This window comes from Perkinsus marinus (genome assembly GCF_000006405.1).
Source record: "Perkinsus marinus ATCC 50983 genomic scaffold scf_1104296958712, whole genome shotgun sequence".
Lineage (NCBI taxonomy): Eukaryota > Perkinsozoa > Perkinsida > Perkinsidae > Perkinsus > Perkinsus marinus.
Window position 1 is genome coordinate 1,029,318 of NW_003206658.1, and position 14,946 is coordinate 1,044,263.

General features: G+C 48.6%; 5 protein-coding genes across 5 annotated transcripts; 3 read left to right on the plus strand and 2 right to left on the minus strand.

Moving 5' to 3' along the window:
• The first annotated feature begins 2,430 nt into the window (after positions 1 to 2,430).
• Positions 2,431 to 4,740, plus strand: Pmar_PMAR011779 (phosphate transporter, putative). The gene has a single exon (XM_002773869.1). The coding sequence runs from the start codon at positions 2,461 to 2,463 to the stop codon at positions 4,480 to 4,482; it is 2,022 nt and encodes a 673-aa protein (XP_002773915.1). The 5' UTR covers positions 2,431 to 2,460; the 3' UTR covers positions 4,483 to 4,740.
• A 740-nt stretch (positions 4,741 to 5,480) lies between these two features.
• On the plus strand, positions 5,481 to 7,636 carry Pmar_PMAR011780 (multidrug resistance pump, putative; the record flags this gene model as incomplete). The annotated part of the gene is made up of 14 exons (XM_002773870.1): positions 5,481 to 5,584; positions 5,647 to 5,776; positions 5,880 to 5,998; positions 6,044 to 6,109; positions 6,156 to 6,224; positions 6,271 to 6,357; positions 6,408 to 6,621; positions 6,665 to 6,785; positions 6,833 to 6,981; positions 7,026 to 7,130; positions 7,175 to 7,230; positions 7,274 to 7,369; positions 7,413 to 7,490; positions 7,535 to 7,636. The coding sequence occupies 14 exons, from the start codon at positions 5,481 to 5,483 to the stop codon at positions 7,596 to 7,598; spliced, it is 1,458 nt and encodes a 485-aa protein (XP_002773916.1). The 3' UTR covers positions 7,599 to 7,636.
• A 347-nt stretch (positions 7,637 to 7,983) lies between these two features.
• Pmar_PMAR011781 (hypothetical protein) lies at positions 7,984 to 9,336 on the minus strand (the record flags this gene model as incomplete). Its single annotated transcript, XM_002773871.1, has 1 exon — positions 7,984 to 9,336. The coding sequence occupies one exon, from the start codon at positions 9,334 to 9,336 to the stop codon at positions 7,984 to 7,986; it is 1,353 nt and encodes a 450-aa protein (XP_002773917.1).
• An 823-nt stretch (positions 9,337 to 10,159) lies between these two features.
• Pmar_PMAR011782 (hypothetical protein) lies at positions 10,160 to 10,999 on the minus strand. Its single transcript, XM_002773872.1, has one exon. It carries the CDS (start codon positions 10,978 to 10,980, stop codon positions 10,342 to 10,344), a length of 639 nt encoding a protein of 212 aa, XP_002773918.1. The 5' UTR covers positions 10,981 to 10,999; the 3' UTR covers positions 10,160 to 10,341.
• Positions 11,000 to 11,680: 681 nt separating this feature from the next.
• Positions 11,681 to 14,655, plus strand: Pmar_PMAR011783 (sodium/sulfate transporter, putative). Its single transcript, XM_002773873.1, has one exon. The coding sequence runs from the start codon at positions 11,712 to 11,714 to the stop codon at positions 14,547 to 14,549; it is 2,838 nt and encodes a 945-aa protein (XP_002773919.1). The 5' UTR covers positions 11,681 to 11,711; the 3' UTR covers positions 14,550 to 14,655.
• The last annotated feature ends 291 nt before the right edge of the window (positions 14,656 to 14,946 follow it).

The window sequence follows — 14,946 nt, forward strand, 5'->3', positions numbered from 1 at the left end:
CCTCCCCCCTCTGGGGATGTGCTACTGAGGGACAAGCCCCTTGCTGCGGCGCTAGAGCGGTACATCAACCTTACGAAACGGCTGGGGCCTGCATGGTGACTGTCGCCCCCTCGGATTTCTAGATAAATGGCTGACGTGAAGGCGGCTTAGTGGCCATCGGGCCGAGCCGCGTCCAAGTATCGAGAAGAAGAAGAAGAAGAAGAAGGTTCCAGGTTGAAGGTCGCAGCGGATCAGACGTCCCAAGTGGAGGAACTCCGCAGAGCTTTGGATTCTTCTCGTCAAATAGTAACGATCTCTTCGGCCTTCGGATTTTTCACAATTCGCCGGCTCCTTTCAGATTTATCTATTGTCTAATAAATGCAAGGTTTTGGAGACCCGCGTTCGGAGCCTTGCACAGTAACTCTACGTGTTAGCTAGGCTGAAGAAAGATTACTTCCACAACTTCAGGAAGCAGCAGTTCTCGAGTAACGATACCGATGTGAAGCTAGCAGAAGCAGTCAAGCAGTTACGAGGTCTTGATAGGGTTACTGAAACTGGCGCCGGTTCGAACCCGACGACTGGCATTAATTCAGAGCCAGCGTTCTGCAAGGGAGTTTGACACACGCGCGCTCTCGCCGGATCTGCTCACCCCCTCCGAAGCTGAGATTGCTGATCGGGTAATGGAGGAGACTTCCCTACATACCACACTTCGTTAACTTAATGAAGGTGCTCGAGCAAGTGCGTGGACAAGTCATAAGGCCGATGCTTGCTCAGATGAGAGAACTTCAGAAAGTGAGTTGGGTGGGGATCTTGGTGAAACTATGATACTGGTAACGTGGTGAAACTCTCCTCTACTACTCGATAGGTTGTTGGATCCATCTCACTCGCAACTGTTTTAGATAATTGGAAGTAGGAATGCTGCTAATAGGGCAGGGGATAGCACATCATCGAGCCCTATGTTGTCAAGTGGAGATCCCGGGTTCTACTCCCGGTGAGAGTATTCCATCTAGGTTCATCCGCTGCAGTGAGACGACAGACGAATAGCCTCGTCGATGAAGGGAAATGGGATGAGGCTTTTCAGCGGGTCGTTAGTCATACATTACAAGAGGTGGGTACAGTAGTGGTTATACTGCTCTGAATATTTGATTAACACGTATGTGCACGCCGCCATGTGCATGCGTGCATGCCAACTCTTGACGGACTTCTCCATGGATTCTGATGTATCTGGTAGGTGGAAGACCTGAACGTTGGGTACCAGCAGCGATGGAATGAAGACCTGCTGCAAGAACTGTTGGACATGACCTCCTCACAGCCAGAGTTGTGGTTAAGTCATCCTTTACCAGGCACCACAATCGTTCCCCTTTCTACTCGACCCGATTTAAAGATCAACTTGAGTGGGTCGAACTAGAAAGCCTACTCGGTATCGATCTTCTATCATCAGTCGAAGCATTAGCGTCGCAACTGAAGACACCAGCGGCAGATATAATGGTCACTGTGGTTGACTCCAAAATGGATTGGTTACGCGAGGTGACCCTTTCCTTGAGTAGCTCTTACATCCGTGGTGATACCACTCATTCGCCTCTTCTCGTAGTCCTTCCCCTACCAGGTATGCCTAATATGATAGAACGACTCGCTAAGGTGGTGAAACAGATGAAGGAGTTGGATCAGGATCCTCATAGTTTTGTGAATTCTAGGACTATTCGAGATCCCGATACAATAGTAAGAGCTGTCGATTTCACCTTAGATATGAAAGTCATCTGCATAGGCACAAAAGCTGTTGTTGTCGAAGCTTGCCTTAGTTACGCGGTGTATAGAGGCTCTCATAAGATGGTTGTTGTCTCGTGCACTCGCGTGAATGTACGGGACGATAATTATCTTCATCATAACCATCCATCATGATTACGGAAGCTTTCTGCTCTTCTTCCCTGCTATAGTGTTAAGTTTCCACTCCAATCCGTGAGGGGAATAACATGCTGCCTTGTTTCAACAGTAAACGCCTGTGTACACAGCTATCTCTGAAGGTTTATATTGCTGCTGCACGCATGCACATGTCGCTGTTATATGCTGTAATCAGGCGTTAGTTGAGCATTATGTCTCTTTAGCTGAATCTCTCTGTGTGCACCATTGTCATCTTAGCATTTCTCCTCATCTATTCAGTGTAAGTAACTGAGAATGGTTATCCTTGCACTCTTGAAGTTATTTGTGCCCTTAAGCCATTAGCTATGCCCTTACACAGTTGCACGCATACACAAAGGCTTTTCTGCGCCTTTGATAAGCTTTAGTTGGGAGTCAACTTAGGCACTCTACATCGCTCCATTAGGGACAGCACTAGCTGAAGCTGTGTTGTTGCACTCCGTTGCGGAGTCGCTAGCAGTAGTTGAGAGTTCTGCATTGATAGTCGTGTGTATAGATATGATAAGTTGGCCTGGATTTTCAGCATCTTCCAATTTCAGTTAGATTTTGTCAGCCTCCGGTGGGATCATGTTGAGGGCTCTTCTTCCCGTTACGACCATTCTCCCACTCTTGGTACATGGCCTTGCAGATCCAACAACAATCGCGAGTAACCTATCAGCCTTTCAGAGTGAATTTCTGTGGCTGGTGATTATGGGCTTTATTGTTGGTTTTATCATGGCGTACGGTATCGGGGCTAATGATGTAGCCAACTCTTTCTCTGCAGCGGTGGGTGCAAAGTCGGTTACCCTCAAGCAGGCGGTTGTGCTCGCTGCTATCTGTGAAATGGTTGGTGTTATTGGAATGGGTGCTTCAGTAACTGATACTGTACGTAAAGGTATTCTCAATGGCGATTACTTCTTGTATAACCCCGACTTATTGATGTTGGCGATGTTCTCAGCCCTAACTGGTGCTGGAGCATGGCTTGTCATTGCTACTGTAATGTCCTTCCCTGTATCCACTACTCACTCCATCATAGGAGGGCTGATAGGTGTTGGTATGTCGGTGAGTTATGATGCTGTTGATTGGTTATCTGTATTGATGATTATCGTATCTTGGATAACTTCACCACTCTTGGCTGCTATTGTTGGTGGCTCGTGGTTCTTATTGGTTCGAACCTTTATTCTGCGTAAGGGTGACAATGCTGCCAAGTACTCTTACCGCTTTTTCCCAGTACTTCTCCTCATCGTATTCATCAGCGTTTGTCTCTTTATCGTCTTTAAGAACTCACAGGAGCAGATCAAAGCATTTGCCAGTAACTACCCAGCATTTGCAGCTCTAACAGCTGTTGGCATCGGCATCGTCCTGGCCTTTGTCACTTACATTGCAACCTATCGTCTTGTTAAACGTAGGATTGCAGCGGCTCCCGAGGTTGCTGAGCTTCCATTACCAGCAACAGCTCCTGTGAGGAGCGTTTCATCTGCTAAACCGTCGAGTAGTGACGATGAGGAAGTTGGTTCGGGAGTAACGAAGGTTGAGGAAAGTCCGGTGCAGCCTAAGAGAGGCAAAGTTGCTTTTAATCGTGACCTCCATTCAGAGGCGCGTGATGGTGACGTCAAGATTGCTGCCATTCAAGATAATGCTGAGGTGTTCCCTCCGAAGGCTGAAGAGACTTTCAAGATCTTACAGGTTGTTAGTGCTTCGTTCGCATCGGTGAGCCATGGTGCTAATGATGTTGCTAATGCTATTGGTCCTATTGCATCAATATGGGGTATATGGCAAACTGCTGATGTCGTATCGAGTGTTGCCGTTCCCTTGTGGATTCTCTTCTTCGGTGGAGCTGGTATTGTTATTGGCCTGTTAACCTATGGTTACAATGTTATCAGAACTGTCGGTTGCAGTCTTATCAAAATCAGTCCCGCGAGAGGTTCATCCATTGAGTTGGGGTCAGCTTGGGTTGTTCTTGTTGGTTCTAACCTTGGTATCCCACTCTCGACGACTCATTGTATGGTTGGTTCTACTATTGGTGTTGGACTATGTGAGAAGAATGGGAGGAAGAGTGTTAACTGGAGCCTATTTGTGAAGATTGCTGCGGCTTGGGTGTTCACTCTATTCTTCGCTGCTGTCACCTCAAGTGCTATATTCGGGTTTATGTCAACGATTTATCATCCGAGATTGACCGATGTCATCTGTTCATCAGGCCAGAGTTTCGTCGATGTTTATACTGGTATTCCAAACGTGTCTGCAGCTTATACTAGTGCCGGCCTCTCTGGTGTGTTCCAGTCGATCGATGTGAATGGTGATGGGCATCTATCAATGGATGAGCTCAGTTCGGCTGGAATGGGTGTTACTGCTTCAGGGGATAATCCCATCGAAGTATATGGTGGTGATGATGTTGACTATCTTACCAAAGATGATTGGTTATCATGGAGATGTGTGGGAAAGACTGAGTTGACTACATTGTCTGATCGATTTTGTGAGCCGCTGTGTGCCAGTGGTTTTTCGTTGTCTGGGCCCCTCCAATGCTCTTTGGTAAGTGGAGAGACGCTCACTGGTGGTTATTCACAGTCGGCCTCTCTGTCGATCCCCTCTTGCCAATCTATCAGTGGTTAAGTTGTGCTTGTCTTATTATGTTCTTGGGGATGGATATTGACGCTTCTATTTTCCTCTAATCATATGGATTAGATCTTATTCACTATTGGCGTGCCGCGTCGCCGTCATAAAGCTTATCAATCTTGTTTCATCATTGTGATAGGGGTTACTGTGCTCATCACCGTGTTAGATCTCTATCACCGTAATCTCAGTAGAAAATGTTATTTCAAGCACATCGGATGGTATTTACACACGTTGTAATGCATCCGTGCTTGCAGAGTTGATTGAGTGTTGTGTTTGCCATTCAAGTGCCGGTTTGTAAGGGTATATAAGCGTTTGTTGTCATGAGGTTCATTATTCGTTGGTGTTGGTTGGGGGTTTTGCCAGATCCCAGTGGCCATACAGCTTGCACTGTAGGTGTAAGATATGAGCAAATCGTCGGTTACTTCGTGATAGTCGACAATTATCTAGTGGGGTATTCTGGAGTCACGCTGTGGTGGTTGAGGAGGTATTTTCTTCGTGTCTCCGAGAGACTAAGAGGGTCTGTCAATACACAAGCGATCCGGGTTCAGTTCCCGCTAATCCAATCTAGCAAAGTTGACAAAATGGCTCGTTTCTGACGGAGCGCAGGGTATTCGATCGAGAAAGGTTACTATTAAACTTTCCTGGAGTTCAAGCCTAGGAAATTTCTCACGACGTGTTTATTTAGCGGGACTAAGAACGGGCTCAAGAGAGTGTTCTTGGGAACGCTATCAACCTAGCCTACTGAACGGGCCACAGGTCCTGAACCTGTTCCGTAGCACCCAGACGCCGTGCTTATCGGTATATTGGTCTACGTTGTAATTGAGCAGGTAAGGAGCATTCCACACGACGGTTAGTATCAGGATTAAAGGCAATGTAGGGTGTGATGCATATGAAGATGAATGGTAGAGTGGGGAGTATAACCTGACCTACTTCGTATCTCATGTGGGGAACCTCGAGATATGTTTGGCCTTAGTTTGACGATTGAAGTTGTTCCAATGACCGCGTCTGGTGAAAGTCGCCTTGAGAAGGCGAATAAGAAGTCGCCATTTGTACAGATAATGCAGCTGGCCATTCCTAACATGATCAGCTTCCTCGTCATGTAGGATTAAGGGCCTTCATTTGTGATTCGTGGAAGGAATGGTATGGAGTTATTCATCACAGGTACTCTATATTCGTTATTACTATCTTCTTTGTATCGGCCACCAATGATTCCCATATGCTTGGCGCGATTGGTCTCGGATCAGTTATCCAGAACGTGTTCGGATTTAGTATTGGAGTTGGACTCATGTCTGTAAGTGACCGGATGGTGGACTGTGTGTTTCTCCACGAGCCGACCCTGGTTCAATACTCAGTGGAGCGTCTTATATTCCTCACAACGGACACTGTGCCCATAGGTTCTGGACACTCTGGTCAGTCAGGCAGTTGGTGCTGGGAACCCTCATCTCGGCCTCATCTACTTCAATCGTGCACGTATTGTCGGCACTATCGCTTTCGTTCCTTGCTTCATAGTCATGTAATACACTTCACATCCGTCACGCGCCACGAAACTACCTCTCAGGTTCTACACTGAACCTATCCTCCTTTGGATGAACCAGGACCCGCTCACGTCTAAGCTTGCGGCGGAGTGAGGCACTATTCAACCCTGTCATCTCCGACGGCTCAATTGTCAGTTACGTCCGTGGCATGAACTGGGGTCTCTGGCCCTTTTTTATGTACAACGCCATGTGCAGCTTCTTGAGGTTATCACCGCGCTGACGGACATAATATCACAACTCTTGTTGACAGGTCGCACAGACTGCCGGAAGCCCCTCTCTACGTCAATGCCATCACAGGCTGTGGACATGCCCTCTTCTGTTGGCTCTTCCTATTCAAGTATCTCCTTCAACAGCTCCTCTTGAGACATCCTCGATTAAGCGTCTCAGGTTCCATTTCGGTGCATATGGTGTTGGTATTGCCATGACCTGCACTCAATGGGGCCGGTTCATCCTTCTTGAGCTCTATGCAGCTATCTGGCACCCCGAGACCCACGCTCACGGTTGGACTCCTGAGAGTCTCCACAACCTGTGGGAGTTCGTGGCTTTGGCTATCCCCTCTGCCCTCCTCATGTGGAGTGAATGGTGGGCCTACGAGGTCCAGGTAAGAGAACTCGTCCCCCTCTGTGCAGTATGAGCTCAATCAGTCGGTGTTCGCTGGCTGGGTCGGCCCGATGGCCTTGGCAGCTCACGTTGCCGCCTCCAACATCGTCTCCATCATCTACATGGGCCCTTGTGGAATCAGTCAGAGTGCCAGCGCCCTCGTTGGTGCGTTACTCACACTGTAAAGTGTTCCGTAATGATGACGCTTTCAGGCAACTCGTTGGGTGCCGGTGATGTTCGCACGGCCCATCTGTTCAATCATAAAATCATTCGAGGAACTCTCGTCTGCTTCGTCATTGTCGCCATCCTCATGTGCAACTTCCGTTACTACGTTGCCTATCTCTATAGCCGCGACTCTGCGGTAAAACCATAACCTTATTCGTCCTCCATCATATCCTATCACAGGTCCTCTCCATTCTTTGTCCCGCCCTTCTAGCCGTCTCTGTCTTCTGTATCTTCGACGCCATGCAGGCCTGCCAAGAAGGAGTTCTCAGGGGTTGCGCCCTCCAGGTTAGTCCTTCTACCATCTTCTGCCGACCATGTGTCTCTATCAGGGCCGGGCTTCTACCTACAAACTCCTTGCCATGCTCCTCATCCGATTACCTCTAGGGTACTTGCCTCATCCCTCCCTGTCTAGCATTATCTTCTTTCAGTTACCTCTTCGCCTTCGGATGGGGACCTCTACCTGCTATGGGAGTCCCTGGTATCTGGTGGGCCTCTGTTGTTGGTATGGCCATCACTTGTTCAGCGTAAGCTACTCCTATTCGCTTCATTGTTGATGTTTCCCATCAGTTACGGTGGCATCATCTACCGTTGTGATTTCAACAAGTGCGCCCAGGAGGCCCTCACCAGACGTGAGAAGGAAGAACAGTACTGCTTCAATATTGTTGGAACGTAGTATCGTGATGGTTCAGATTGAAGGCAGCCCGCAGTCCACTATTGGATGAGGAAGCAGCCGGTGCTGGTGCTGCTGTATAAGTTGTACCCTTTACAGCTTCATATGTTCTCCTACGTACTTCCACTGTCTCTTCCACCTAATGCGAATTGTGTTGAACATTCAGTGAACTAGTGGGTACGATGAGTGAGTTAACAAGCGAATCCATCCTCAATGATGGCCTTCCAAGGTTTAAACTGATAGACGCAAGAGAATGAGTGTTATTATATGTCAAAATTAATGAGAATAACATAGTCGTTTCTACCATCATAATCATCATTAGTTCCTCACAACTGCCGGATGTCCGGTTGAGGAAGTCTGTCAATACATGAGAACTTAATCAATGGTCAACACTGCTGCCATCCTTAAGACAACTGCAGTGTGCCTATAATGCAGATGATAATAATAATGCAGGTTGTTGTTGATACATCACTGTATGCTCCAGTCTGGAGAGAGCTCTGTATCAGCAATACTAACAGCCGCGTCCCCAACAGCATCCACCACAGAACTCTCACCACCACCATCACTGGCAGCACTTGAGATGATATTCTCGAGAACAGCAGAAGTAGTCGTTGATGGTGGCGGTGGTGGAGTATTCTTCACCCAAGTCCACTTTCCACCACAAAGATATTCATCAGCCAACCAGACGGTCCAGGCTAGTAGAACGCCTGACATCGTCCAGTAGCTCCAATTGTCATCGAACCACTTCTTGGTCACCTTCTGGTCAGCAGCAGCAGCAGCAGCAGCTCCACCACCATCATCATTGGGAGGATCCCTAACGGTCTGATCGAGAGCTTCAACAGCCTCAGCTTGATGGGCGAGAGCAACAGCCTGTCGCCCAAGGCTGGAGGCAACGTATTGGAGGGAGGCATCGACATCTTGGGAACACTCCATGAGCTGGTGAATCAAATTAGTATTATGGCAGAGTAGCAGCACCCCAACCACAGCCGCTGAGCTGAGGATGTAGATGTACGTCTTCAAGACGTTAATGCTCCGCTGGAGGTCGAATAACCTGTCTTGTCCGTTCTTGTCACCAAATCCATCACCATCACCCTTCACCTCTCCCAAGAGCTCAGTCTGCTCAGCCTTGATTTCTTGGACGGAAATGTCCAACCGTTGTAAATCCTCCTCATGACGGGCCTCCACGGCAGTGATGTTCTGTAGCATCGCATTGAGCGATTCAAGATTGTCATTGAGCCTCTCGAGTTGAGCAAAGGTGATACTTCCTTGCTCGCCGATCTCCGCTGAGACCTCCTTAACCACCGTTTGAATGTTATCGTCGATGTCGGCCAGCTTGCATGCCAACATACTCTCGCTTAGTGGTTGGCCCTTCAAGTCGTCGAGCATGACCTCAACGTCCTTCGCCAGAAGCTTCAACTGCTGCCTCTCTTCATCGGCCACAGCTTGAATGATCTCCTTCAACCTAGCCTCCGTAACTCCATCAGATGTAGTAGTAACCGCCGCCGGCCCATCATGCAGAGCAGCGATGATCTCAGGTCGTTCGAGGAGAGATTGGACCACCTTATCAGCGATGTCACCATTGGCTCGGGCCATCTGGGCACTCAGTTGTTTCACAACTTGTTCACTTGCATCAAAGTTGGCGCGCACCACAGCAGCTGTCTTATCGTCCAACTTTTGGCCAATAGAGGTGCTGCTTTCCAGCACCTTTGGGACGATGGTCGCAGCAACTTTCTGCCCGACACGCTCGATCTCTGTGATGATGTTGGTGGTGGCTCTGTCAATGAGTGGTGCCACCCAGGGAGGGAGATGATTACTCCACATTGAAATGAGGAGAAGAAGGAGGATGAACTGATAATGACTTCTACGATAACCGCATGAACACAGGAACAACTTGAGGATAAAAATTGGTATGCAAGAGCTCTTCGGAGCAAGTATTACACTCAATAATGGACTACCTTCACTATTCCGGCTACTTCTCGCTCAACCCACATCATCCCAACCATCCGTGCTGCCAGTTGCATTCAGACTGCCATCTTCCACCACAGACACAGGGCTATCTTCCGCCTCAGCACACAGCGAAGATTTCCTTAATACCCTTTTGAAGCTAGCCATAACCTCCTCTTTACTAGCGCCTATCCAATATAAGGCCACTGCTGCTCCCAAGCCGGCAGCCGAGGCTGTGAGGGCAGCTACTAAGAGGAGCCCACACCACGACCGAGATGATGAGGAGTAGCATTGAGTGCAGACCCTAGTCGACCCAGTAGTTCGAGAGGTATCCCCAACACCCAAGACGTGGTTACCAGCTGTGCTGGCTAGCGATCGACACAGAGACTTCGCAATTTGAGTGACCACCGCCTCGGCCTCTATGGTGATGCCAGCAGGGCAGCTAGCAGGGACTCGGATAGTTGAGGAGACGACAGCTGTGAGATCCCTCACTTGAGGGGCTGAATGACCGGCAATAGGGAGGTTGTCAGTGAGGTCACATCGCCATGAACATTCCGGTGATGAGTACTCTCGAGCAAAACTTCTGAAGATACTTTCTTGGGACGGACCAGATGATGGTTGCTGAGGGAAGGTGTTACCCATAGGCGATTAACATGCAAAGCCAATCGAATCGATGTTAAACCAAAAACCAGAGTTCAGTTTGGAAACGTTGTTGACGTACAGTGCGGCACAAACCTGTCACTACTACAAACCGGAAAGTGGTAAATCTTCCGCGTGCGCGCCGGAGATATCATATCTTTAATACAGAAGCAGTCAGGAAGCGAACGCCTCTGCATTGTGTTGGCCGAGAGGCAGTGATCAAGGAATCAAACCGGACAGCATCTAATAAGAATCTTCACTGTGCGCTGGTCGCTTGATACCAGAAAGATACTCCTCAGGTCCTCTACTGACCTCCGCCAACCCAAAGCTTCTTATCATCCTTTTCCTCCTATCTACCAGCCGTCTCCGGTCCACCACCTTCCGGAGGCCACTTCTTCGCTGTGTGCGAGGAGTATCTTGGCAAACCGGAGGCAATAGCAACTCTGACACGTCCGATAGATCATCGTTGAGGCAACATAGTTGGGGGCTATCCGGCATTAACACCTCAGGCGAATCTTCCACCAAGGGGAGGTATTCAGCTGGGAGGTTGTCATAGTTCTCGAGCTGAGCACAATACGATCCTGCTAAACGCGGATACTTGCTTGGTCGCTGATCGAACGTGTCGATGGGTAGCAAAGAGTGATGCAGTAGGGATGGGCTTTGGGGAGTATCATAGTGTAGTGGTAGGAAGAGGTAGGGTTGCTGGTGTTGACGATATCGATCATGATGATGCTCTTGACGGCCAAGGACAAGGGTTCGGAATATCTTAGACTCTTGCAGGATGTCATGAAAGGTGTCATAAGTATCTTCCACAAGACCCATGACTGATGATGAAGGCTGGCTGTGGTCGAGGCTAGTAGACGATGGTTGGAGTGGAGGCATGTCGCAACACGTTGATAAAACAGGCTGATGGCAAAACTTGTGTTCAGAAGGTTTTAGCGACATAAGCTTTGTCCGAACAGTCTCCTTCAATCGTGATAGAACGCCCTCCAGCTTTCCCAAACTTCACATATTTAGACTGTTCCCCATCCTGACATGTTTCGTATCTTACCAACTCAACCTCAAGATACCCCATTTAGCCGCACATCTGCAATATTGCGCTGAAGTTGATGACATCCACCCTCGAGCATCCAACCTAACATCTCCCGGATCCACCTCATTCCATCCCGTCTACCCTCTAACACATCCCTCTTCACCACTCTCAATAAAGCTCATTACCCCCTTGCACAATATTACGACCGTTACCATCACTTTGTGGAATACAACCCATCGTGTAACGTCAGCTGCGCGCGCCCATGTAATCGATTCGCGCGAGTTTAGTCGCAGAGACTCAAGGTTAACTCGTGTTCCAGTTTAGCCCAGAAGCCTCGCTGGGCAGTTGAGCATCTGCAAATGACGAGGTTGAAAGGAATATCTTGAGGCTGGACACGGAAGATACAGAGTAGGTCAACGGCTTGCCAACTCGGGAGGCAGCAGCACCAGATCACTATCCATACAGTATATCTACATATTCTATTGTTTAATGGAGTAACTGGAAAAATATTTATACGATGAAATGGGGTAGTCGATCACTAATTTTTGTAAGTTTGTCGTTCTCCCTCCTCCTTCTCCTAATGAAGTTCGGTCAGTATCTCCACGATCACCGAGTCATAGCCTGGCGACCGTACTATATGAATTATCATAGACTGAAGGCTATATTGAAGGATATAGTTAATAACAACAGTGGTAATGAAAGATTCCTGGAAGAGCTCAAGTTGGATATGGTGCGTGTCGAGGAGTTCTACACCATTCAGGAGCAGGAGGCCGCTAGAGAGGCTAAGTCCGTAGACCCCAACAACAAGGATGACTATTCGGCATTTGTTGAGAGGGTTCGCGATCTTGAGAACTTTGCTAAGTTGAATGCGGAAGGCCTTCGAAAAATTGCTAAAAAATATGATAAGTTGGTGGTACGACCAGGACTGCTTGGAACGATCGAGGAGGGCCGTGGGGATGCTAGCCTCATGAAGGATATATTACGAGAAATCCAACACTGTACATTTAGCCAGGCCGCCGACCGTTTGGCTGCTATATTGGATTACTCTACCTCTCAAGACAAGGCCATAGGGATACCCCTTGACATCAACAGGCTTGCATCATCTCATGTTCGGTCAGCCAGTGGTGTTAAAGTTGGTGACTTCGTTGAACGATTTACTGCAGAGGAAGAAGAGGAGAAGCCTCATGAAAAGGAGAATAGAGTAAAGTTCCTCCTGCGGTACTTCAAAGCTATTGTATTCTTTGCTATGGTCTACGTTGGTTGTATTGTCTGTTGGGTGCTCAAAGTCGGCTCCCCTCTCTTGGACGGTAACTCCTTCATCTCAGTAGCAGTCACTTGCTCGGCCTTAGCTCTTCTTATTATGCAGTATCCAGCTGATGGGGTCATGATGGGGTCTACCTTGGTCCTCACATTGGCGGGAGTATTGGACAACAAAGAGGCTTGGGACGGCTTTTCTAATGATGTAGTCCTGTCTGTTGGGGTCCTACTTATCGTGTCGGCCGCTGTGAAGAACACTGGTGTGGTCCAGTACATCTTCATAGACGGTGGCTTGTTGGGCCATCCCAAGTCTCTACCAATTGCCATGCTGCGACTATTCGTACCCGCAGTACTACTCAATGTTTGTGTATCAAATACAGCAGTTATGGGAGTACTCCTTCCTGTTGTACAGAAGTGGTCTAAAGACATTGGCTTGGACCAAGGATTGCTGCTCATGCCGATGTCGTATATTCTGCTCATCTCGGGCGTGTTCGCCATCTTCTCGACTTCTAGTAATCTCATCACCCAAGGTTTGCTGGTTGATGCCAACTATGAAAGATTCGATAATTTTGCATTGGCCCCACTGATCCTCCCTGCGACTATAGGGGCCTTCCTCTACATCGTCATAGCCGTGCCTCTGGTCTTTAAGGATAGGATGCCTAAGGCGAGGGCTGCTCTAGCCAATGGTCTTGCTGGATCGGATCGCCGTCTTCTGCCTAAGCAAGAGTCGTTGCTGAGTTCCAAGAAGTTTGTGGTGTCAGCCCAAGTCACGGGTTTGTCTTTGGATGGCAAGACCCTTGCGGACTCGGGCTTGTATGATCTCCTTGACTGCAATGAAGGCATAGTAGAGATAGAGCGTCTAGGGGAGAAGGGTCGGGCTAGTCCTGACTTTGTCCTGCAGCCCTACGATGTGTTGCACATCTACTGCTCGGCAGATACAGTGTTGAAGCTCCAACATGATGGCCGGGTGGGGCTGCTCACGAGGGACTCTGGGGAGCTCTCGACTGGTGGTAACTTCGGTGGGAAGGCTCAGAACACAGAGCTATTTGAAGTAGTCTTGGACGGTCTTTGCCCTCTCATTGGGCAACCTATTGTGAATGCTAAGACACGTAAACTTTACGGTGGGCAAATAGTCGCTATTCGCCCGCATGACCTTCAGCTTCTTCAAAAGGATAACAACCGACAGGTTGTTGTTTCAAAGAGACGCATGAAGAACTTAACCCCGAGGGCCCGATCAGTGTCCCACATTCGGTCCCGGCCTAGCGCGCGGACCTTTTCCGAATCTGAACTTGCCCCCAACGTGCCCTACCTTAGTATAGGAGCGTCCATCCCTGGACGTGCCGTGACCTATACGCCCTTACCTGGGTCCGAGATGGAACCAGAAGAAGAGTCAGTGGTGAGGCTACTACAGTCAGAGATGGACGAGAGGAGCTGGCGGTTGGCAGTTGGCGATGGGCTCATTGTCGAGGCTCCCTCTGGCTTTGCTGAACAGTTCTCGGGGACGGGGCATTTTGCTGTCATCACACGTTTGTCGTCTTCTGGTGAGACTAAAGAGGGAGAGGTAACAGCAGATGGAAGGAGGCTCATGTGGATATCAGGGGTGATAGTACTGGGCATGGTCCTCCTAGTGGCTACTAATACCCTCCCATTGCTGCAAGCTAGTATGACCGCCTCGTTATTGCTGGTACTATTCGACTGTTTGTCACTGACTAAGGCAGTTGGTGCTGTTAATATTAGAACAGTGATGACCATTGTTGGTGCGTTTGGTGTAGGTAAGGCTATGGCTAAGACCCACGTTGCTACGATATTGGCCCAAGCCCTGGTAGGGTTGATGTCCCCTTTGGGAGCTTTAGGGGTCCTTGGAGCTATCTTTGTGGCTACTTGTTTGCTTGGTGTTGTCTTCCATGCTACAGCTGTAGTAGTCCTACTCTTCCCAGTATGTGTGTCAGTAGCTCACCAAATGGGTCTCCCTGTACACCAGTGTTTAGGTCCTCTTATGGTTGGAGCTGGATGCCAGTTCTTGAGCCCTATATCCTATCAGACTAACCTTATGGTCTATGCTGTTGCCGGCTATGCCTTTGGGGACTTTGCCAAACTGGGCCTTGGTTTAACTCTCGTAGTCGGCATTATTACTGTGCCACTATGTCGGGTATGTCTGTGATACTGATCTTGCCAGTGTATATCAAAGGGTATCACGTAATCGATCTGGTAATATAACGAAAATGTATATTTTACTGAATTCTCTGGAGACTTATCATCGTCATCATCATCATATCATTCGAGGTTCCATCGTTTCATCGTCTTAGTTGGATTTAGTTGTAGTGCGTTCGTGGGTTGGAATTTTGCAGCTCTTTCTCGGCATCTTGATGCTGTGAGCTTTTGATTGCCTTTTTGAAACCTTATCTGGATTAGGCTGGATACTTTAGTGCATTCGCATGGAAAAAACATGGTGGTGAACGGGCTTGAACTGGAGACCCACACTCCCGAATGGATCAGCATACCCAACTGGCGGTCCTCTCCTCTTCCGACAGAGTGAGGCACATCGAGCCTATTCGTGT